The following is a 25,365-nucleotide window of genomic DNA, read 5'->3' on the forward strand; positions in this document are numbered from 1 at the left end:
TAATTTTGGCTCAAAATCTAATTCTACTGAATGGCACCTCTTCCCAGTTATACATTTTTTTCCCATTTACAAGGCCCAAACATTATTTGTTTGTAACAGGCTTATTTTTTTGCTTCAGGTAAACTGAAGTCAAATAAAAACTCAGTTCTGCTTTTAAACTGTGCACATAAGCAAAATACCCATACTAATATCCATACTATTCCAAAACTAGTCAATTCTCAAGTATGCACTTAACAGAAGACAGAATTTATCCACTGAGTGTGTCTCTCTCTCTCTTATTTTTAAGAGTTTATCTGACAGAGCAAGAGAGAAAAAAACCCAAGCAGGGGCAGCAGCAGAGGGAGTGGGAGAGGGAGAAGCAGGCACCCTGGGATTATGAACTGAGGGGAAGGCAGACACTTAACCAACTGAACTACCCAGGCCCCCCTGATTCTCCTTTCATTTAGTTCTCTCTATGGCATTAAAATGCTTTAAAAAAAGAACATTCCAGATCTCAAAACCTTTCTTTCCTCTAACCCAGCAGTGAGGCCAGAGGATAAGTAGGAGTGGGACAGGTGAAGGATGGAGAGAAAGAAAATGGGATGTGTACCACCTAAAGCTCCAGTTCAGCAACTGTTAAGAATTCAAAGTAGGGAGAACAGAGTGAGCGATGAGGTGGGTAGAGATCAGATGCTCAGAGCCCCTTTTCCAAGCAAGGTATGTGGGATTTTAAAAAGTAAGGATGGTAATGAAAGTCAAATCTATATAACTTCAATAAATCTGTTAACAGTTTGGCTAGACATTGGCAATATAACAAAGATATCTCATTCTTGATTGGTTTAGGACACTTTCTACATTAACTCAGCTGTCTGGGTGTTTAAGAAGCAGGACATTTGGGGTACCTGGGTGGCTCAGTGGGTTAAAACCTCTGCCTTCGGCTCAGGTCATGATCCCAGAGACCTGGGATGGAGCCCCACATAGGGCTCTCTGCTCAGCAGACAGCCTGCTTCCTTCCCCTCTCTCCCTGGATTTCTGCCTACTTGTGATCTCTGTCTGTCAAATAAATAAATAAAATCTTAAAAAAAAAAAAAAAAGGCAGGACATTTTAAAACACTGCAGCCTTTAAAATGAGGCAAATTTGCAGACTTCATGGATTAATTAGAATGAAACAGCTTTCCTAACCTTCATTCAGCGCTTTATTTAAAAATTGTATTTCGAGGGGAGCCTGGGTGGCTCAGTGGATTAAAGCCTCTGCCTTCTGCTCAGGTGGTGATCCCAGGGTCCTGGGATTGAGCCCACCATCAGGCTCTCTGCTCATCAGGGAGCCTGCTTCCCTTCCTTTCTCTCTCTCCGCCTGCCTCTCTGTCTACCTGTGATCTCTCTCTGTGTCAAGTAAATAAATAAAATCTTAAAAAAAAAATTGTATTTCGATACTCTGTAGATGTAGAACTAATCTAATCACAAACAACCCATCTATCAAGAAAGGAAAGATGCACAAACACTTCAAAGCTACTTTTTAAAAACTAAGAAAATTAAAATGAAATATCCATGCTGGATAAACAGATATGGCTTCTAATACTTTTCAAGACAACTGGAAACAATCTGTGAGTTATTTACAAATCTGGATTGAAGACGATGATCAATATTAGGTTATAGAGGATCACACAGCTATGCATGTCAGCAAGTGTTGAATTTTGAAATCCAAAGGAGTCAAAGGGCAGAAGTGCAAGCAAATTTCAAAATATGCATTCTTAACATTGTCCTGCAACCATGACATCAAAAGGTGTACCTATACTCTGGCAAGTGACTGACTTGGAGTTGACTCTTAACCCCAACATATTTAAGTTAGGTCTCAAAATTTAAACAAAGATGAAGTGTTACAAGTGATCAAATGTGTGACCTCCCGCCCACTTTTAGAAGTTTTATACTGACTACATGCCTTGCTCTTCATCAATTTATTAATATGGTGACACTTCTTGGCATGAAATTAACTAAAAGGTGAGGTCACTATTATTTATCAAAAATCCCACTTTAAAAATCAACTCAATGACATGTTCATATTAAACCTAAACTGCATGTTAGTTTAACCACCACTGATCATTTCTTGATTTTGAATACTGGTAACATCTTGGAAGTGAGTCTAAGATTCATCTGTTTGACTGGGGTTTGTCCTGTGGGAATGAAATGCCCATAGGGGAGCCTACGTGCTAGAGCTATCATATAATCTCTCCAAAAAAAAAAAAAAACCAAAAAAATTCCTAAAGATTGCGTATCTGTAAAGAAAAAGGAGAGAATGAATGGTTTCTGAGTTCTCTCCTGTATTCTCCACATTTAGGACTACTGGTAAACAAAACTGGACCTTAAAAAAATAAACCACCCACATCAATAACTACACTCTACCAAAAACTTCCAAGGCAAATGGAAGTGCACTTCAAAAGATAAATGACATATCCCTAAGTCTTCCTGCCATTAGGTGCTCTCCTTGCTACTGAGCCTGTACTGTGTCACCAGAATTAGTCTTCCCCCTTTCCCTGACCATGTCATTCTCTTGCTCGTAAAAGCTTTATCCTGATGGTAAGAAATGTCAAACTCCTTACTATATTTCTGTCTTTTCATAATAGGACACCAAAATCGTTTTCCACCTGTCTCACATGAAAACATAACACCGTAGTCTGCGTTCCAGTCACATCAGAACAGCCTTTATTTGTTCCACCTGAAACACAAATACTCTTCCAACTTTCTCTACTTCTTTAGGTTATCTTCAAGTTCTCCTACCTCTGTTCAAATACACTTTCTGAAGTTTTCCCTCAGTTCTCCAACCTCACACTGTCAGAAAAAATCCCTATCCTCTCCCTTTATCCTGACTTTTTAAAAACACTTATCAGACTACAACTCACAGGAAAATTGTGCGGACATGTGTACCAACCCCATCAGATCCTAAATGCTTTAAGAGCAAAAAGTACAACCTTGATTCATTTTTACAATTCCAAGTGTCTAGCAATTGATGTTTGGTAATTAACGTTTATTGGCTGAAATAAGAGAAAGACACACCAAATGAAAACAGTGACTACTCAACTCAGGGGAATCACATAATTTCAAAATGCTTAAAATTTAACTCATCACAACCCCTTCCCCCACCACCATCCAGACACAAATACTTCACTTCCTATGTTTGCTATCTTAGAAAATGGCAACCTCACCAATCCAGCTGCCCAAACTTGAAACTTGGGAATTACCCTTGATTCCTCTATCACAACATCCTAACGTGTAATTAATCACTAAGTTCTGCTGGTCACCCACTTCCCTCAAATCTTTTCACAGCTTTCCATCTACTAATTCAGGCCACCCTCATCACAGCTGGAATCCTAAAACAGCCATCTCTCTGGTCTCCCTATTTAATATTTTTCCCTGTTCCTTTGCAAAGCATTCCTCACTTTAGTCAATCATCAAGATGTAATTATGTCCCAACCATTTAAAAGAGCTAAAACAAGGAACCTGGGTGGCTCAGATGGTTAATCATTTGCCTTCGGCTCAGGTCATGATCCTGGGGTCCTGGGATCGAATCGCACATGGGCTCCCTGCTACTTGGAGAGCTTGCTTCTCCATCTGCCTCTGCTTCTCTCTCATGAATAAATAAATAAAATCTTAAAAAAAAGAAAAAAGAGCTAAAATGGGCGGCTCAGTGGGTTAAGCATCTGCCTTTGGCTCAGGTCATGATTTCTGGGGTCCTGGGACCAAGCTCCACATTGGGCTCCCTGCTCAGTGGGGAGCCTGCTTCTCCCCCATTTGCCCACGTGTTAATCCAAGTGTTTTCTGGCAATAAATAAATAAACATCTTTTTTTAAAAGAGCTAAAATGGAAAAGTCTAAACTCCAAGAATTGTAAGCCAAGCATAACTGGCTCTGTGCTTACCTATATGGTTGTATCTCTGGCTATTCCACCCCTCCACCCCGGTCGGAAGGAAATTAATAGGTTTCCTGAACAGGCCATACTCTTGTTCCCAGCCTGGGCGCACTCTTACTAATCCTATATTCTATTCTATCCTTCAGATCTCAGGATCAGACACCAATTCTTCAAAGACAGCCACCAGAGGAACAGTAGTTACAGCTTATAGGCCCTCCTGTGTCTCTCTCTGTACATGGTACTTCACAAACATAATGCTGGTCAGTCTTAAATATCACTCTCATCCCCTTATCTATGAGCTACGTACAGAAAGGAAGGGTCCATGTCTGTCTTGATTAACAGAGTATTCCCTGCACTGAGGAGAAATGCCTAGTATACAGAAAATGTTGGTCCAGTACAGATGAATGCCAAGTTGTCAATTCTTCTAAGCCAGTATTTCAAATTGTGGGTCACAAGCCAATAGCGGGTCATGAAATCAATATGATGAGTCACAAACAGAACTTAAAAAAAAAAAAATAATAGAAAACATCAGAGTATGTTACAGGTAGTAAGGAAAGTAGTTTGTCCACTTGCTGAGGTAGGGGCTCTAGTTCTCCATGTAAAATGTAGTTCTTATTGGGTGTGGTCAAAAAATTTGAAAAGCACTGCGCTGTCCTTTTCTTCTCTCCCTTCCTTTTTAAGAAACTCTTTTAAGACCCAGGGATAAGCAAACAGAAAATAGAAAAAAATAGTGTTTAATCACACAGTTCTTTAGCAAAAAGCCATTCTAACTTGAGCATTTCTAGTAAGAACAATCTTTCTGATTTCTCACTATGCTTTTAATACTTCATTTCCATTTTAATTACTTACATATACAAAACACCCTGTATGACAGGACATAGCGTACTTCTACTTTTAGTCTCAGCTACTGTATTCTTACACTGTTCAGAAAGTTAATCTTTGAGCAGATTGGCTAACTGTATCATAAGCTTTACTTCTGAGACTACTACTCTCTGGGGGCACCTGAGTGGCTCAATGGGTTAAGCCTTTGGCTCAGGTCATGATCTCAGAGTCCTGGGATCGAGCCCCAAATCGGGAGCTGCCTCCCCCTCTCTCTCTGCCAGCCTCTCTGCCTACTTGTGATATCTGTCTGTGACAAATAAATAAATAAAATCTTAAAAAAAAAAAGACTACTACTCTCTGAACTTCATGAACTTGGCTTTCTCTTTATCTAATCTATCTATAAATCCACTAAAAAATCTTTACCAATGCTGTGTCGTTGCTATATAGTTAGCCAGTAAGGTTAAAAACCATCAACACAATGAGCCTATTACTACACTGCAGCAAGCACTCCATCCTAAACATCTGACAAAGAGAATTTTCTTTTATTCCTCATCATAATCCTGTAAGGTGGGTAATACAGGTGAGGAAGCTGAGAAAAAGAGGTTAAGTAATTGGCCCAAGGTTGACAGTTCATAATAAAGTCACATCTGGGATCAGAAATCTAGTCTCTCCAAAAACCCCTTTTCTTAAGCACTCACTTTTTTTCAGGAGTTTTAGTTTTTCTTTCTCTCTCTCAATTAAATTACTCCTAAATGCTTTTTGAAGCATTTATAAAATAAGATCTATATCTTAAAACAAAGTATATCTTAACTGTTCAGAAGAAGCTTAACACCTTAAAATTAATTCCCTTAAACCTATGAGAACTAGGCAATAAAAAATTTTCTACCAAAATTTCAGAACAAAACTAACACCCATCACATGAAAAAATCATCTGCAAAATTCAATGTTTTAAAAATTTGTACACTTGGTATAATTTAAGTTTTAACCTGCCCATTAATTTCTCTAGTATGTCTGCCACACTAAAAAATTCAACTTCAGAAATTCTCGAAGAGGAAACCCTAAAATCACCAAATACACACGAAACAAGCATATCTTATTTTTCTATTAATTGTTGGCTGCTATGAATTGGCAGAACAGCTCCTGAGCTGTTTTTGTAAATACACCAGAAAGAGGTATTTTACACTCCCACTTGACTGTGCAACGTTCTTCCTACTCTTTTTTCCCCTTTCCTATTTACCACTTAACGTCCCTACAAACACCATCAGGCACTAATTTTCAACTTCTTGTTTCAATTTTTCTCGCTTTTTATAGAACAGACTAAGGAGAAGGTGGAAAAGCAAAGTAAAACAGAAAATAATGCAAAAAGGCAACCAAAAGCAGAAACTGTTTCCTTCCTCTCCATTATACATTCACTGGACATGCCAATACATTCCTTACATCTGTGACAGACAAGAGTTTCTGCTGGATGGGGCGCCTGGGTGGCTCAGTGGGTTAAGCCACTGCCTTCAGCTCAGGTCATGATCTCAGGGTCCTGGGATCGAGTCCGCATCGGGCTCTCTGCTCAGCAGGGAGCCTGCTTCCCTCCCTCTCTCTCTGCCTTCCTCTCCTTCTACTTGTGATTTCTGTCAAATAAATGAATAAAATCTTAAAAAAAAAAAAAAAAAAGAATTTCTGCTGGAAAAGGGCACCCATACTGTATGTAACACATATGCTGTTTACAATTTAACAAAAGTCACTTTATCTCACTATCAATCATATATAGCCTTCTTGAAGACCTATAAATGAACTTCCAAAGCCTTGAGAATAGGCAACTGCCAGAGTTCAAGGCACTTAATAAAAGGTTTTGCAACATAACACTGAGGTCAGCAATACCTCATTGGACCAAGGAGCCATAACTGAAAAACCCCAGGAGAACTCTAATATAAACATGCATGCCTTAAAAATTAAAATTAAAACACAGTATCACAGGCTTAAGAGCTGAAAAGAAATGGCCTCCACCAAAAATATTCTGGTTAGGATAATAAACCATTAATCCACAGTAGTGTTTTGAGAAAATATAAATGACATTAAAAAAAAAAAATCCTTGCCACTTCCCTATTATGTGCATTAATCTAGTGGTCAAAATGAAATAGTATATATATTAAATATTACATATACTATCTGCCCTATCTGTTCCTTTGAAATGAAAAACAGGCATAAAATCCAAGCCGATTCTGACACGAGTACACAGTAGGACTACAAAACTGCTACCAAGACCAGAAAGATCCTTATTTAACATGCCAGATCCTCACAATATCTGCCATCTTTCCAGAGTCTGTTCGTTCAGTGCATATAGCATTAAGTGTTTACGAAGCGATTACAGAACATACCCAGTGAACAATGAAAGCAACTGTATCATCCTCATCAAGCCCATCACTCAGATTATTACTAGAAATAGGTTAAAAAAATATTTTCAGGACTTACCTGTTAACTTTCCTGGTCAGTAATTTTACCAGAATATTTTTACAAAAGGCTTTCACCATCTTTTTTTGGGTGGAGGACACGCAGTCATTTGATTTATCAAACAGTTCTGATCTAACCATACCAAGTTAAATAAAATTTTCAATGAGTCAAGTACAAATACTGAAACAGGAACACAAAGATGCAAAAGCTAAAAAAATGTGTCTTCCCATTCCAACACATAAACTTTAATTTAATTCAAGTTATTTGAATCAATCCGGAATGTTTTAGAAGAATCCTTGACTTCTCATAAAGAAGTCATTTTTATTCTGCCATCAGTGGCTAACCGTAAAAATCCAGAAGTTGGAATTTAAACGTTAATTTGTTAACACATTAGTATATCAACCAACTGGATTCCAGTTTTCCTTCCTGTAAAACGGGCACATGCCAACACTCGTGGTAAGTCCGCTTACACTACTAAAATAGCAAGACCTAATCATTACAAAAATAAAATAAAAAGTTTCTGATGGCTAGCACATTGGGATCATTTTGATCCAGTTCTAGATAAAATTCTTAATCAATCACCAAAAAACAACTTACTTTCACATTTATAAAATATCCAGGTAATAACTCAAAAGTCAAAAAGTAGAAATGTTTTGAAAACTTCAATTTTAAGAAGTGAGGTGCGTCTGTTTAAAGTTCCCTGCCAACTTATACTACACACTGTTGGCTGGGTGGGGGGGTGGGGGGGATCACCAACTTCAATTAAGTTCACAATGGGACAGTATTTTCTTTATAACTCCCTCACTCTCTCCCTCCATCCCCCGCTCCCCGGCCAAAACCCAGACTGATTAGGATTAAAAATTGACACCAAAAAATTCCTAGAGTACAATCTTAATTGGGGCAGGGGGATCAATTCTCATCACAAAATTTAGAGAAAGGTAACTAATACTAAGATAAACCCTTAGTACTAAAATTGAGTTCATCTCAAGGTCGAGAGTTTTTTACTCTAAAAACCCACTTGATACATTTAGGACTCTCTTAATTATCCAAAGATATTTCAAGTAGCAAAGCAGTTTTTGTGTACTAGACAGGTGAGACACTACTAAAACGAGTTAGCTAAAGTTGCTAAGTACACAGATCAAATAGGAAAGCAGCAGTGCACTTGAACAGAGGTACCTGAACAAGAGAGCACAGCTTTCCTTTCAGGCCTTGCATTTCTCTAAGACTAAGCTGCTCAAATCAGGGGTCATCAAAGTGACACATTAAAGTTTTTTCTACAACATCTACTGAACTCAAATGTAAAATTCATTACTACAGTACACAAAAATTAAAGTAACAAAAACATACAGACAGAAATATGTCTAAAGGTGATATGAAAATCCTTCGGAACATTTTAGTAAGTGCAAAGAAATAGGATACTCTATATGTGTAACAGTCCTGAGGAAAAAAGGCAAGTAAGAGAAAAAAAAAAAAAAAAAAACCTGTGAAGAATACAGAAAGTTCAAGGAATAAGAATAGATCAAAGTTCTTGCATGGCCAATTTTACAAGTCTGAAGTAGAAAACTGCAAAAATCTTCAATCTGCAGTTATCTTAAACTCATGACACATTTTTCTTATAAAAGCAAAGAATCCAAAGCATTTGCCACACATCCTTACATTTTCACCCTGAGAGACGAAGCCTACTTAGAAACATACTTTAGAAGTTCTCTACAAACTCATAGGGTACATTTAACTCCATTATGCACTCTCACTGGCAGATGGAGGGATGACGTTGAGTTAAAGAGATGCTCCGTAGTAAGGGGGAACATCTTGTGGACTGTCAGATGGCCAGCCATTCTTCCCTCTTCATTATCCTGGCACCTCAAACAACTACGAGAGCAAAAGAGAAGGTCGGTGGCCATCAGGACAGCACCAAACTAATTATAAGGAGGGAATGATGGAGGGAAGTCTCCCTGAATTTCCCTTGACAAAAGGGTTGGTCCACAACTGAGTGAAGTTAAGAATGGCTGAGCTTTTTTAAGCTGAACTATGGATCCCCAAGTATGTTTAAAACATAAAAAAGCAAAACCACACAAATACAGAACCTAATGCACATTTGAAACTTTTGTACGATCAGTTTACGTTTGCAGTTCATGACTGGGACCCTTACAACTCCTAATTTTGATTTCCAAGTACATAACTTCACACAATTGGTTATCTCCACTGCCCCCCCGCCGAAAGTGAGTACAAACTGCAAAGAAAATGCCTCTGCTCTCCCCCAACCTAAAACCCCAGAGTTTCAGACATTTTAGTCTCACACCAAAGAAATGGAAGATGTAAAATGAACTGCACTCCATATTGATTCTTAAGGCAAATAAAAAGGGGGGGGGGCTAGGAATGGGAGGTAAAATAATTCGAACCAAATTTCAGGTTTGACGTTAAACCTAACGTCAAACCTGAAATCTTGGGTCACACATACACACAAATAAAATCGAGATTTTTTTTAATACTCTCATCCTCAACGGAAAATCCTGTTCAAAAAAGAGAAAACCTTGAAAAGGAAGAGTGGAAAGTAGAGAAAAGAGTAAGTGCAATAGAAGAGAAAGGATTCGCAATTCCTCATTTCTCAACAACAAAAAATTCAAAGCAAAATTGCATTAAAAAAGCCCTTACACACAAATGCACTGGCATTTCAAAAATTAAACTGCATGGGAGCAACAATAAAGGCTATTTCCATAGCACCACTCAAGAGCTCTAATTCCAGAACACACATCTATATGACATAGTGTTGCAACGAATGTATTAGGAAGCAAAGAAAATGGTTGGGCTACTGGACGTCTTCGACCAGCTCATTCAAACACCTTTGAAATTAATGAAGAAGCAGAGAACTAAGAAGAAAGAAAAAGGAAGAAAATATGGAAGAAGAAGGGTGCACGGAGCAAAAAAGATTAAGGGGGATGTGGAAGGCCAGGGCTCCCGGGACTAACCTGTGCCATCGCTGGCCGACGCCGAGAGGGCCGGAGATGAGAGTTTAGGCCGCTTGGCTGAAGGCGGCCCCGGTTCCACCACATTCTCGGCCATTTTTAATTCTTTCGGAGATACAGACGAGGAAAACGAGAATCCTCGGGAAATCTCTTCTTGGGCCAGGGCTCCCCGCCCCGTTCCCTGGGGTGGGCTCGGGGGGCTCCGCCGGCCCCCGAAAGGGGTGGGGGAAGTTCCTTTTTCTCTTCGCTGGGTCGCGGTGGCTGGAGAGGGATGCCGACTCGATAAAGGTAGGGGCAAGTGCGAGGGGCCGGGCCTGGGCCCAGGCCCGGAGGAGGGCACAGGAACACAAATCCGCCGAGCGCGTCCGCTGCGGCGAATTCCCGAGAACTCGCGGCTCTAGAGGCGCAGTCCCCGGCCCGCCACGGCCGGCCCCTGCCCAGCCGAGGTCTCTCGGAGCTCCGCCGCCGCCATCAGCCTCTTCCTCCTCGGCGCTGTCCTCCTCCTTCTCATCGCCACAAGGAGGCGGGGGCGAAAAGGGGGGAGAGGAGGAGGCGACGAGAGACACTCACCTCCTCCCGGTGCCCCCTCCCGGACCTGCGCCCCCACCCTCCGAGCCCTCCTCCTGCCGCCGCGCTCCGCGCCGCCGCCGCACCGGCCCCTAATGGCCGCAGAGAGCTCGCCCGAGCCGAGAGCCAGGCTGGCGCCGCCGCCTCACATCGCGCGGCGGGCGGCGGAGGCGCGGCGAGGACGCCGGGCGCGGAGCTCGCCGGTCCAGAGGGCCGAGGGGGCCGGGCCGAGCAGCGCCGCCCGCCCGCGCCGACGCCGAGCCCACCGAGGAGGCCCCGCTCCGGCGGGCGGCGCAGGCGGCCTCTCCTCGCGCCGCGCTCTCCTCCTTCGCCCTCCTCTCCCGCGGCACAGAAATAAATACGGCCGCCGCTACGGCCCCCACCCCCGGCGGCCAGGTGCCGGGAGCGCCCGCCCCCCGGGGCTCCGCTCGGGGCCGCCCTCGGCGGCGGGCGAAGGCGCCGCGGGGCGCGGGGTTATGTAATGGTCCCCCCTAGGCGTCGACGCCGGCCCGGCTGCCGGGCCGCGGTGGGGGTGTGTGCGGACGGGAGGGGGCTGGGGTCGCCTCAGCCCGTGCGCCCCGGGCCCCCTGCCACTGTCTCGGCCCCTGCCGCCTCTCTTCGGCCCGGCTCGCCTCCGCACTCTGGCTCCCGCAGTTCGCACTCAGCCCGGCGTCCCGCTTGCCCACTCTCGCCCGCTCCCTCTCGCCCTCTCTCCCCCCCAGCCTAGCACACAAACAAGATGGCGGCTGTTGTTTCTTCCCTCTGCCGAATCCTCCTTACAGGCTAGCGGTAGCAGCGGCGGCCGGAAATGAGCCAAGGGGGGGTGAAAAAAAGGGGAGGGGTTGGGCCTCCGGAGGGAGGTGGCGAGGGGGCGGGGCCTGGGCCCGAGCCGCTCACACAATGGGGGAAGAGGACCCGGGGGCGGGGCCAGTTCCAATCACGGGATCCGCCCAAGGCCCCAACACGGTTGGCGCTTCCGCAAACTCCCCCGGCGTCACCCGGTGGCTCCCTTTAAAGGGGAGGACTTGGCGGCAAGGGGGGGGGCTCAGGGGCCGACTCAGGATCTATTTTCAGTCGGTGGACACTTGCGGGGGAAGGTGCCTGGGTTGGGTCTCTGCGTAGGGGACCGGTGGGAACGGGGAGTGACGGAGCCCGGGAGCTGCACTGGGGAAGGCGCTGGGTCACGGCGCAGGTGGCCGAATAGGAGCGCCGTGGGGATGGCCCTGCGTCCCGGGTCCTAGGGCGGCCAGTCTTCCGAACCCCAATGGATTCAACCAGGCAGGGGGTACCCCGTCGTCGGCCAGTGTTTCTGGTGAGAGACCCAGTGCGTCCTCTCTCCTCCATCTCTCTCCCAGAGGGAACGGTTCACGTCCAAAAATTCACACTATGAGCTGTTTCCCTTTTCTCCAAATTTTACACTTTGTTTTACAATAAGCCTATATTATTTTGATAACCAGGAAACAAAAATCACAGTGGTGGGAAGACGCTGTAGGACCAGACCTAAATTCGCTTCTAGCCCACCACGTGTCCGCTTGCCCCTACCAGGTACCTCTTTCACCAAGGGAGACGAATTATTTTTCTGAATACAGCTGAGATCTGAGGACATTTTATGCTGGTACTTTTCACCCACCCCCAGTAGGCTAGTTCAATAAAAGAGGTACGTTTAGGTAGTGCCTTAAAGATAATGCAGATACGGAAAAGGGCAAAAACGTAATGTGCTAAAGATAATCTAAGCCTGGACAAAAGCAAAATGTAACTACGGAGGAAAATTCTTGAATATAAATAAAGTGTGTGCAAAACATAGTTTTGCAGAGGAGGGCCTTGCCAGCATGCTTTCACATTCCTACACATTATGGGATTCCGCTGTGTTTGGCCTTGGGTAAATTGGTACTTGAGGAGGTGGCAAGGTTGTTAGTGTTCCCCAAGGAAACCCCCAAACCAGTATCTATGGAGATAGTTAAAAGCTTTTTCACATATTTCAAATCTCATTGCTCCTTAGTTGGTGTGTGCTTATTGTTGAATTCACTTTGGTGGTGGTGGTGGTGGTGGTTTGCTCTTTAAAGTGAATGGGGGGAGTAAGAAGCTAGCAGAGATGATATCGGTGGAGCAACTCAGATTACCAACAAGGATGAGTTCTGTCCTGTGAAGTTCAGGCCTAATTCACCACAATCAAAGTAGAAAAGCAGGTAAATTGAAAAGGTGCTTTAAGAAAGTTGGTTTTGGATGGATTCAGCATGTGCGACTAAGGTCAAAATGGGCCTGCAGGAATGATACAGTTATTTCTGATAGTTTATACCCACCTTTGCAGTAAAGAGGACATAGGAAAGAGATGTGGACAACACCTGGAAACTTGACTGGTAGTTTTCTTCTGGAAGGTTGCTCACCCAACTTTTTGAAGAGTTTCTGACCTTCGGAAAAAGATTTGCCTCGTTTTGCCAAGGATCCAACCTGAATTTAAGCAGCATTCAAACATAACTGGCCTGCCTGGCCAAAAGTACCTTAGGACTAGGTAAAGGAAGCCTATCCAAGAAGATCTGAGGACCATCTCATGAGAAAATTCTGCAAAAAGGAGAATCAGGAGCCATGGACCTAACCAGAGGGAAGGCTCCACACTAGACAGAGTTCTCCTGCCTCCTGCTCCTTCCCGGGATTTGTGCCTCGGAGTGTTCACCCAGGACCTGGAGTCAGCAGCATTGAAGAGGGCTGGAGAAATGAGCGAGGGTCCCACGAATGCAATCAAGATGAGACTTCAGTGGCTCCTGGATTGGTCAGTGGTTAAGCATCTGCCCGGCCTTGGGCGGGGCTCCCTGCTCCATGGGACTCCTGCTTCTCCCTCTCCCACTTCCCCTGCTTGTGTTCCCTCTCTCGCTGACTTTCTGTCAAATAAAATCTTTTAAAAAGGGGGGGGGGGCGCCTGGGTGGCTCAGTGGGTTAAGCCTCTGCCTTTGGCTCAGGTTATGATCTCAGGGTCCTGGGATTGAGGCCCACGTAGGGCGCTCTGCTTGGCAGGGAGCCTGCTCTTCGCCTCCCCCGCCCCTGCCTGCCTCTCTGCCTACTTGTGATCTCTCTCTCTGTCAAATAAATAAATAAAATCTTTTTTAAAAAATGAGACTTCAGGTAGTTTCAAAAAAGCAAAATGGAATGATCACCCTGGATTATATATACCTTAACCAAATGAAAATTTGCACCAGTTGTGCAGTGCTATGTGTGGATTAAGGGTGTGCACGAAGAAGGAATTGTCAGTCACAAACTGGTAGGTGCGAGGGGGGTGGGAGAGGGAGCCACAGAAGAGAGCAGAGACTGGCAGGTAAGAACATGGACACTGAAGGCTACCAGGCCTGGGGTTAAATTCAGGCTGTGTCACTTACCAGCTGTGTGACGTGGGCAGGCTCCCAATCTGTAAAATGGATTTCTTGATTGGACCTACTTTACTGTGAAGATTAAACATGATAATTTAGGAATAATGTTTACCTGCAATGTCTGATACATAGTGTCACCTTAGCTGTTTCCAGTCATTCATTTTTTTTTTAAAGATTTTATTTATTTATTTGACAGAGATCACAAGTAAGCAGAGCAGCAGGCAGAGAAAGGGGGAAGCAGGCTCCCTGCTGAGCAGAGAGCCTGATGTGGGGCTCGATCCCAGGACCCTGGGATCATGACCTGAGCCGAAGGCAGAGGATTGGCCCACTGAGCCACCCAGGCGCCCCTCCAGTCATTTATTCTAAAATTAGATTAAAAGGACTATTCTAGGGGCGCCTGGGTGGCTCCCCACCCAGGAAGGGAAGAATGCCTCAGGAACTTGGGTTCCTTCTGCAAATACGAGTGGGGACCGGCTGTGAAAGTGGCTGCATATCCATTGCAAGTAATTATTGATTTGCACACTCTTCCAAAATGTTATCAGCGTTTACGAGAACACATTTTTATCTATATCATACATTTAATAAAATCTGTTCTTGAAAAAAATTTTAGTAGCCAATATTGGCAAGGATGTGGAGAATTGGTGTTTATATACAATATTAATGGGGAAAGAGCTTGGAACACATGTTTTAGGTTCATAGTATTACACTTAAAGATTTTGAAAATCCCAATATCTCTAGGATGAATTCTGCAAGTGCACAGAGATGGATATGAAAACATTTTTTTAAAGATTTTATTTATTTGACAGACAGATATCACAAGTAGGCAGAGAGGCAGACAGAGAGAGGAAGGGAAGCAGGCTCCCCACTGAGCAGAGTGCCCGACGTGGGGCTTGATCCCAGGACCCTGGGATCATGACCCGAGCCGAAGGCAGAGGCATTAACCCACTGAGCCACGCAGGCGCCCCTATGAGAACATTTCTTGCAGCATTATAATAGTTCCTCTCCTCACTCCCAAAGGTTAATAAAGCACCAGGCCCAGCCGGTCTCTAAGTGAATGTTAAAAACAGTAACAACAACGAGAAACCCCAACTATGGATTATGATTCCACTTATATACGCTTATGAAAGTACTCAGATTCACAGAGACAGAAAGAATGGTGGTTGCCAGGGGCTGAAAAGAATGGGAAGATGCCATTTAACAGGTGGAGAGTTTCAGTTTGGTGAGATTAGAAAATTCTGGAGCCGGATGGTGGTGATGCTTGCATAGGTGTGTGAATGGACCTAATGCCACTAAACTGTGCACTTAAAAATGGCTAAAAGCGGGGCGCCTGGGTGGCTCAGTCAGTTAGGTGTCGCACTCTTCATCTCGGCTCAAGTCATGATCTTAGCATCATGAGATTGAGTCGGGTGTCAGGCTCCAGGCTCAGCTTGGAGTCTGCTTGGGATTCTCTCCTCCTCTCCCTCTGCCCCTCCCTGCTATGCACACTCTCACCCATGCACTCTCTCTCTCAAATAAAATCTTTTTGGCGGGGGGGGTGCCTGGGTGGCTCAGTCGTTAAGCGTCTGCCTTCGGCTTAGGTCATGATCCCAAGGTCCTGGAATCGAGCCCCGCATCAGGCTCCCTGCTCGGCAGAAAGCCCGTTTCTCCCTCTCCCACTCCTCCTCCTGCTTGTGTTCCCGCTCTCGCTGTGTGTCTCTCTCTCAAATAAATAAAATATTTTAAAAAGGCGGGGGTGGCGCTTGGGTGGCTCAATGGGTTAAGCCTCTGCCTTCGGCTCAGGTCAAAATATCAGGGTCCTGGGGCGCCTGGGTGGCTCAGTGGGTTAAGCCGCTGCCTTCGGCTCAGGTCATGATCTCAGGGTCTTGGGATCGAGTCCCGCATCGGGCTCTCTGCTCAGCAGGGAGCCTGCTTCCCTCTCTCTCTCTCTGCCTCTCCATCTACTTGTGATTTCTCTCTGTCAAATAAAATAAATAAAATCTTTAAAAAAGAAAAAAAAAGATATCAGGGTCCTGGGATCGAGCCCTGCATCGGACTCTCTGCTCAGCGGGGAGCCTGCTTCCCTTCCTCTTTCTCTGCCTGCCTCTGCCTACTCTTGATTTCTCTCTCCCTCTGTCAAATAAATAAAATCTTAAAAAAAATAAGAAGAAAAAAAAAAGCCTGAATGATTCCTCTTTGCCATTAGCAAAGAAATGTGTTTCTTTGTAATGTGTAAGAAATGGCCCTTGTCTACCTGCCCCATTTCTCTCAAACTCCCTCCTTGCAGCAAAATGGAATCACTTCTGTGCTGCTTGTGATGTGTTTTCTCTTCACACATATTCCTTCTGTCTGAAACAGTCACTACCCCACCCCCCTTTTTGCCACCTAATTCCCAATCACCTTCCAGGTCTCAACTTACATATCCCTTTTCCTGTAATGGCCTTCCTGATCCCTCAAATCCTGACTGCAGATGCCATCCCATGGCAAGAACCCTATACTTCCAAATTGCCTGTGTTTCGGCCTGTGTTATAGTCCTTGTTGGCCTTTCCCGGTGACAGCAGGTAGGGTGACCATGTTGTCCATCTCTCTCTCTCCCGGCTCCTAACTCAGGACCTAATGCATGGTAGGAACTCAACTCAACCGTCTTGAACAAATGAATAGACACCCCTGATTTGCCAGGCTGGTCTCAGTGAGTCGGTCTCTTTGCCCATCCTTCTTTTCTGCTGCAGTGACCAGGACACCATCTATCTGGCCCTGAAAAAGACAGTCTCTCTCCCCTGTGCATCGGGTACCAGCCAATCTTCCTCTCTCCTGGAATCATGAATATCTTGGATTCTTTATAACAGATTTTTTTTTTTTAGATTTTATTTATTTATTTGACAGAGAGACATCACAAGTAGACAGAGAGAGAGAGAGAGAGAGAGAGAGGAAAGCAGGCTCCCCACTGAGCAGAGAACCTGATGTGGGATTCGATCCCAGGACCCTGAGATCATGACCTGAGCCGAAGGCAGCGGCTTAACCCACTGAACCACCCAGGTGCCCTCTTTATAACAGATTTTTATAACAGAAGGAGAATAAGTGCTTATATTCATTAATGATCTAGGAAAACAAGGCTCTAAAGCAAATAAAATGTCCTTCATGAGACCCCAAGCTGAGGCAAAGGGAAGTCTTGAACTCAGGTTTTCCAACAGCCCATACAGGCCTCTTACCGCTTAACCCTCAGGGCAGAAAGTGGGTATCACGCTTTCTCACGCCTCTGGTACCTAGCACAGGAGCTGCTGCAGGATTCAAAGCCAATGAATGTCTGTCGAATGAATGAATAAAGGAAGAAGGAAGTTCTCTATATAAACACATACTCAAACACACACATTCACAATTTTTTTTTTTTTAAGTATGTTCCGTGCCCAATGCGGGGCACAACGTGGGGCTTGAACCCATGACCCTAGAATGAGGACCTGAGCTAAGATAAAGATGTCAGACACGACTGAGCCACCCAGGCACCCTATCACAAAATCTTTTCTGTAAAATTAGAACACAGAGTGCCAAAGCCATAAAAGCAGCCATAGATTTTGTAACTTTCCATGTTGTTAGGCATGGTGCCCCACCATAAGGACTGAAGTGGGCTAGTAGAGCCTAACTACTAGTGAGCAAGAACTTGCAGTCTTGACACCCTGAACCAGCCTTTCCTGAGCATCTTCTCTGTGCCCAGCACTTTGCTGGGAACTGTGGATTCCAAGATGGAAGAGACACTATTCTCACCCCCTGGGCACACTATCTAGTTGGAGAGAAACCTCGTTGGATCAGTAGTTACCAGACAGAGTAGTGGAGGCTCTCTTAAGGCAAACAGGATGGATAATTCATGAGCGAAATACTTTGTCACATCAGTGCCTGGGTGCTGCTTACGGAGGCTGGAGCACATGCTAATGAAAGGACCCAAGCAGCAGAGGATGCTGAAAGAGTGGCCTGGCCAGGCCACAAAGGACCATGTGTGCCATGTTGGGAAGGCTGGACTGAGACCTGCTTTTTATTTGGAAGTTGTGGTCGTTTGATCTACAAATTAGAATGTACAGCAATTCATTGGGATATTAAAATAGGTTAGCAGTATTAAAAATAAAAATCTGATTGACTTCAAGAAAAGAAAACCGTGACCTAAAATTTTGGTCCTTTATATTCTAAAAGCGTTCTTCAAAGGATGGCAGAAAAGACAGACATGCAAATCAGATGTTTTCAATGCCTCCTACCCCTAAGCTGATGGTAACTATCGCCACAATGTGTGGGCCTATCAGACTGTGACTCTACCTAAAGGATCTCAAAATAGCTCTGCTCTGCTCTCTGCGGCAGGCAAGCGTCTGCTCTATTCGGCGGTAGCTCATTCTTTACTATTGTTGCTATGTGACAAACTATTGGCTCTCACTGTTAATCTAAGCCTGCCAAAGAAGGAGGGCGGGCAGAGGGCTTTGGGAGAAGCATCTTTCCTAGAATCTAACGTAACAAATGTGTCCTGAGAATTTCCTAGATACTCCCACGGTACCTTGTCCTGAAGATAGAGAAATCCAGTTCAGATCATTGAACATTTACTGAATAGCTCCTATATGGAGGCACTGTGCTGGGCTCCAGCAATGCAAAATTAAATAAAATTCACACGATTTCTGCCCTCAGTTTCTCACTGTCTAGTGGTAGAGATAGTCTCATAAACAGGAAATTATAATCTAATATTCAAGAGGCAATGATAGAGTCTTGGGTGTTATATGAGCACTCAGTCAGGTGCTTTAGATGTGTTCAGCTTTGGACATGGTAATGTGCTTGTGGGACACCCATACGGACATCTCCCCCAGACGGATGGACATACAGATCTATAAGGAAATCAGACACAGTCCTTGCCCTGGAGGGTATTGCTATTGAGTGAAAGAGACAGGAATATAAATACAGAATCAATTACAATACTCACAATTACAATTTACACAAAGATGATGATACAACGACCTTGGCCTAGAAGTTCCGGTGTCCTTCTAGGAGACAGCCTGGGAGTGGAATCTTGAATGACTGAGAGCGGCTATCCTGGTAAAGCAAACCAAACCAAACCAAACCAACCCAACAAGCAAACAAAAGCAAAAAGTCCAACATGAAACAATTGAAAAACCCATTGTCCCTGTAATCCAGGCATAGGTAAAGGGAGGCACAGAAAATGCCATAAAGCCCAGACCCTACGCAATGGGCACGGGTGATCTGGTGTTGTGGCTTACTGGGGAGCTAAACGTGTGACATCACCTGGTGACAACTGATGTCCTGGGGTACTGAGGTCATTACAGGCATACAATGTAGCAAACCCAGTGTTCCACACACCGCCAACCTGAAAAACTTCTCCTCCCCCTGGACTTCAGGTGCATCTCCATCAGATGTCGGTAGAATACTTGCCTTGACCTCCGACCGGCGGCCTCATTGCAGGTTTAGTCTTTGCACTACTCTTCTGACTCCTCTTGGCATAAATCAAAGAACAATTTCAAGATTGTGAGCTCAAGGCCCACATTGGGTATAGAGATTACTTTTTTTAAAAATCAACAAATAGGGTGCCTGGGTGGCTCAGTTGGCTAAGCGACTGCCTTCAGCTCAGGTCATGATCCTGGAGTTCCAGGCTCAAGTGCTGCATTGGGCTCCCTGCTCAGCAGGGAGTCTGCTTCTCCCTCTGACCCTCCCCTCTCTTGTGCTCTTGCTCTCGCGCTCTCTCTCCTTCTCTCTCATTTTCTCTTTCAAATAAATAAAATCTTAAAAAAAATCAATAAGTAAAAATTTAAAAAGAGTTGGTGGTTTGGTAAACAAAGGGTTAATTTCTTTAATCACAGAGCTTTTGCATGCGGTTAAGGGAAAAAAAATAGGAAAGAAAGTGGATGAAAAACCTCACCAAACAATAAACAGTGGTGGCTGACAAACCCTAAGGTGACTCCCCCAAATTCCCCCTTCCTGATGTTCCTGCCTCTGTGTAATCCCCTACCCTTAGGTGTGGGTAGAATCTGTGACTTCTTCTAACCAATAGCAGTGGGAAAGGTGATAGGATATCACTCCCAGATCATGTTGTGTCATATGAGACTGCATCAAGACTTAGCCAATTAGAGAATCAGAGTAAGAGGTTCTCCTTGCAGGCTTGATGGAGTAGGCAGCCATGTTGAGGAAGCCAAATGGCAAGAAACTGTGAGTGGTCTCTAGGAACTATAGGCCAATAGCCAACAACAAAGCTGGGGCCCTCAGTCATACCACTACAAGGAAATGAATTCTGCCAATCCTATGAATGAGCTCGGAAGCAGATTCTTCCCCATTCAAGCCTCCAGATGAGACGCAGCCCAGATGGCATCGTGATGGCAGCCCCGGGAGACCCTGAGCTGAGGACCCACCTAAGCAATGCCTGGACTCCTAACTTGTATAAACTGTGAAATAATGAATGTCTGTATTGTTTAAGCCACAAATTTTTTTAAATTAAAGGTTTTATTTATTTATTGGACAGACAGAGATCACAAGTAGGCAGAGAGGCAGGCAGAGAGAGAGGAAGGGAAGCAGGCTTCCTGCTGAGCAGAGAGCCTGGTGCGGGGCTCGATCCCAGGACCCTAAGACCGTGACCTGAGCCAAAGGCAGTGGCTTAACCCACTGAGCGACCCAGGTACCCTTATATACACATTTTAAAGACAAAACCAACAAGTGTATAATCATCAGGCAGGCCATGAAATGAAATCTAGCCGATTGTTAGCAGCTCTGCCCATCGCTGCTGTGGCCTCTCCTATCGCATATCCATTGCTTCTCAGAAGCAGAATCACTACACTGACTTCAGTCACCACTGTTTCCTTCCCTTTCTAATATAGTTTTCCCTCCCGTGTGCGCGTCATCAGACACTGTAGAATAGTTTCATCCATTTTTCACCTTTACATAAAGGAAGCCATTCTCTTCTTTTGTGACGTATGTGTTCAGCTCCACGTTGTTAGGCCATGCTGCTGCCTGAAGGTGTGATTTGCTCGTTCTGTTGCTGTAGAGTTTTGCACTGTCTTAATAAATCACAATTTATTTTTCCATTTTACTATGGATGGACCTTTGAAGGCTTTTCATTTTTATTCTATGAGGAATAGTTCTGCTCTGAACTGAAGTACATGGGCAAGGCTCTCTCAAGATGTGTAAGTCCTAGGACTGGAATTTCTGGGATTTAGGGATTCCACAGTCCCAGGTTTTCTGAGCAGCTTAACCAATTCACACTCCTGCCAGAAGTGCTTGAGAGTTCCTGTCTTCCCACTTGACTGACAACATTTGGTATTGTCAGATTCTAAATTTTATTTACTTATGTATTTATTTATTTTTAAGATATTTATTTGAGAGAGAGAGAGAAAACATGAGTGGTGGGGAGGGACAGAGAGAGAGGGGGAATCAGGGCTCATGTGTGAAATGACACAGTTAAGGATAGTCGGGGTAACACTGTTTATAAGAACAAAAGATTGAAAACAGCTTCAATCCCCAGTGGCTGAGGACTGTTTAAGTAATTTATTTATTTATTTATTTTATCTATTTATTTGACAGAGGGAGAGAGATCACAAGTAGGCAGAGAGGCAGGGGGAAGCAGGCTCCCTGCTGAGCAGAGAGCCAGATGTGGGGCTCGATCCCAGGACCCTGAGATCATGATCCGAGCTGAAGGCAGTGGCTTAACCCACTGAGCCACCCAGGTGCCCCTGTTTAAGTAATTTATGATACAAATTTACAAGGGAACACTAATGCAGATTTTTTTTTTTTAAGATTTTATTTATTTAACAGAGATAGAGATCTCAAGTAGGCAGAGAGGCAGGCGGGGGTGGGGGGGAAGCAGGCTCCCCACTGAGCAGAGAGCCTGATGCGGGGCTCGATCCCAGAACCCTGAGATCATGACCCGAGCTGAAGGCAGAGGCTTAACCCACGGAGCCACCCAGGCAGCCTTAACGCAGATTTTTTAAAAAGTTTTATGTAGACTGAAAAGGACTGTCTTCCAAGATACGTTGTTTTCTTTTTCTTTTTCTTTTTCTTTTTTTAAATATAGATTTTATTTATTTGTCAGAGAGAGAGAGAGCACAAGCAGGGGGAGAGGAAGGCAGAGGGAGAAGCAGGCTCCTCGCCACGTAAGGAGCCCCGTGTGGGACTCAGTCCCAAGACCTTGGGATCACAACCTGAGACAAAGGCAGACGATTAACTGACTGAGCCACCCAGGCATCCCGCAAGATATATTAAGAGAAATAATAGGGCGCCTGGGTGGCTCAGTGGGTTAAGCCGCTGCCTTCGGCTCGGGTCATGATCTCAGGGTCCTGGGATCGAGTCCCGCATCGGGCTCTCTGCTCAGCAGGGAGTCTGCTTCCCTTCCTCTCTCTCTGCCTGCCTCTCTGCCTACTTGTGGTCTCTCTCTGTCAAATAAATAAATAAAATCTTTAAAAAAAAAAAAAAAAGAGAAATAATAAACAGGTGTCCTATACGGTGTATAATATACTACCAAAACCATAGTGAATATGCATATATACTTGTATTTGCATAGAATATCTTGGAATGATCCTCAAGAAAATAGGAATAGTGGATGTTTGGGGAATGAGGGTGGAGGGAGATATTTTTTACTGTATGTTCCTTTGCACCTTTTGGATTTTCTACTAGTTACATGTATTATCTTTTTTTGTTTTTTAAAGACTTATTTACTTATTAGAAAGAGATAGTGTGAGAGAGAGCATGAGCAGAGGAGAGAGGGAGAAGTAGGCTCCCCACTGAGCAGCGAGCCCAACATGGGGCTTGATCTTAGGGCCCTGGGATCATGACCTGAGCTGCAGGCAGAGGCTTAAGCCACTGAGCCACCCAGGCACCCACATGTATTACCTATTAAAAGTAAGTAAGATGGGGGCACCTGGGTGGCTCATTGGGTTGAGCCTCTGCCTTCCGCTCAGGTCACGATCTCGGAGTCCTGGGATTGAGCCCCGTATCGGGCTCTCTGCTCAGCGGGGAGCCTGCTTCCCTCTCTCTCTCTCTCTGCCTGCCTCTCTGCCTACTTGTGATCTCTGCCTGTCAAATAAAATAATAATAATAATAATAAAATCTTTAAAAATAAAAAAAAGTAACTTAGATAATTTAAAAATGTATGGAGTTTCTATTATGGAGCAGACCTGTGCTAATTCCTAGAGATATGGTGGTGACCCAAATAGAGACCCTGCCTTGTGGTGCTCCCAGTCCAGTGACAGGAGACGGTCACTAAAGCCATCATTGTGGTAACATGTGATGACTGCTAGAACAGGGGATGTTGAGCCACAGCCCTCAGAGGTGAGCAGGCAGCCTGACATTTGTGTGGGAAGCAGAAAGAAGAGAAGAGGGAGCCAGCCCGTGGAGGGGGCTGGCAGAGAGCAGAGGTCCCGGCAGAGGAAACAGCATTTGTGGAGGGAGAGTAGAGTTCTGTCCATTTGAGGAACTGAAAGAAGTTCTGCTCAGCCGGAAGTCAACACGAGCGGAGTCTGTTTTCAGAAAAAGCCACACTAGGACTATAGAGAAAGGATCGAAAGAGGGCAAGAGTGGAACCCAGAAGACTGGTGAGGAAGCTCCTGTCGTCATTAGACAAGAGAGGACCAGAGGCTGGCTTAGGGGGGCGGCAGTGGGGACAGAAAGGATGGGACAGATTTAAGAGACTTAAGAGACGGTGAGAATGTAGAATCTACAAAATTAGTGGTTGGATGATGGCTGAAGGAGGGGGAGGGTCATTATCATAGTAAAGACCAATATTTGAGGGGCGCCTGAATGGCTCAGTGGGTTAAAGCCTCTGCCTTCAGCTCAGGTCATGATCCTGGGGTCCTGGGATCGAGCCCCGCATCGGGCTCTCTGCTCAGCGGGGAGCCTGCTTCCCTTCCTCTCTCTGCCTGCCTCTCGGCCTACTTGTGATCTCTCTCTCTCTCTCCCTGTCAAATAAATAAATCTTTAAAAAAAAAAAAAGACTAATATTTGGTAAGTACTTACTCGGCAGTAGTACTCACCTAGCACTTGGAGTGATTCTGTCGTTCAGTGACCTGGGGAGGAGGGTGTGACCATGACGAGAGTCTACAGATTTCAAGTCTGAGAGGGCGCAGGAACTTGCTTGCGGACACACAAGCACTACGTGGTAGACCCAGCCTTTGAAGCCATTTATCTGTCTGCCACAATCGAGCTCTTAACCCATCTCTCTCCCTCTCTCTCTTTCTCTTTAAAGATTTATTTTATTTACTCCTGAAACAGAAAGAGAGAGAGAAAGAAAGCGGGAGGAGGGGCAGAGGGAGAGGGAAAGAATCCCAAGCAGTCTCCCTGCTGAGTGTGGAGCCTCACACGGGGCTCGATCTTATGACCCTGAGATCCAGCCAACCAACCAAGAGTTGGTTGCTTAACTGATGGAGCCACCCAGGGGCCCCTCTTAACCCACTTCTTTTTTTTTTTTTTTTTTTTTTTTAAAGATTTTATTTATTTATTTGACAGAGAGAAATTACAAGTAGACGGAGAGGCAGGCAGAGAGAGAGAGAGAGAAGGAAGCAGGCTCCCTGCTGAGCAGAGAGCCCGATGCGGGACTCGATCCCAGGACCCTGAGATCATGACCTGAGCCGAAGGCAGTGGCTTAACCCACTGAGCCACCCAGGTGCCCCCCACTTCTTTCTTTTTTAAGATTTTATTTATTTATTTGACAGACAGAGACAGAGATCACAAGCAGGCAGAGGCAGGCAGAGAGAGAGAGGAGGAAGCAGGCTCCCTGCGGAGTAGAGAGCCCGATGCGGGTCTCGATCCCAGGACTCTGGGATCATGACCTGAGCCGAAGGCAGAGGCTTTAACCCACTGAGCCACCCAGGTGCCCTTAACCCACTTCTTTTTTTTTTTTTTTTTTAAATTTTATTTATTTATTTGACAGAGAGAAATCACAAGTAGATGGAGAGGCAGGCAGAGAGAGAGGAAGGGAAGCAGGCTCCCTGCTGAGCAGAGAGCCCAATGCGGGACTCGATCCCAGGACCCTGAGATCATGACCTGAGCCGAAGGCAGTGGCTTAACCCACTGAGCCACCCAGGTGCCCCCCCTTAACCCACTTCTTAAAGGCGACTTCCAGCTGCCAGGTTTGGGCAACTCAGTGGTGGACAATGCTATTTATTGAGAGGGAGAGGAAGAAGATTCGAGGAGGAAAACGGGCATCTGACTCATCTAGTTTAAGGTCTCTCCAAGACACAGGAGTAGGTAAGTAAAATAGGCAGTTTTATATCTAAAAGTAGAGAGAGTTCTGGGCTGGAATTTGGGCCTCATCGGTATTTGAATAGTGGCCAAGGTCAAAGGAGTGGAAGAAACTAGACCATGATGGAGTAAGAACAAAGAAGAACCAGGAG

General features: G+C 44.9%; 2 protein-coding genes and 1 long non-coding RNA gene across 3 annotated transcripts in view; 1 reads left to right on the forward strand and 2 right to left on the reverse strand.

Annotated features, from left to right (window-relative positions):
* EP300 (EP300 lysine acetyltransferase) overlaps positions 1 to 11,474 on the reverse strand; it is an 83,575-nt gene extending 72,101 nt beyond the window's left edge. The window contains exons 1-2 of the mRNA XM_082739910.1: positions 11,363 to 11,474; positions 10,113 to 10,872 (exon numbers count right to left, since the gene is read on the reverse strand). Of these exons, the coding sequence (XP_082596036.1) occupies positions 10,113 to 10,206 (94 nt within the window). The 5' untranslated portion in view covers positions 10,207 to 10,872; positions 11,363 to 11,474. The remainder of the gene's footprint in view (positions 1 to 10,112; positions 10,873 to 11,362) is intronic.
* The window catches only part of L3MBTL2 (L3MBTL histone methyl-lysine binding protein 2), a 529,035-nt gene that overhangs the window by 145,053 nt on the left and 358,617 nt on the right, over positions 1 to 25,365 (reverse strand). The gene's annotated exons all lie outside the window — the stretch shown is intronic.
* On the forward strand, positions 11,676 to 13,782 carry LOC309869269. Its single transcript, XR_014314083.1, has 2 exons — positions 11,676 to 11,988; positions 12,985 to 13,782. It is a non-coding gene; the product is annotated as an uncharacterized lncRNA (long non-coding RNA).

The sequence above is a fragment of the Mustela nivalis genome (genome assembly GCF_964662115.1).
Source record: "Mustela nivalis genome assembly, chromosome: 7".
NCBI classification, from domain to species: domain Eukaryota; kingdom Metazoa; phylum Chordata; class Mammalia; order Carnivora; family Mustelidae; genus Mustela; species Mustela nivalis.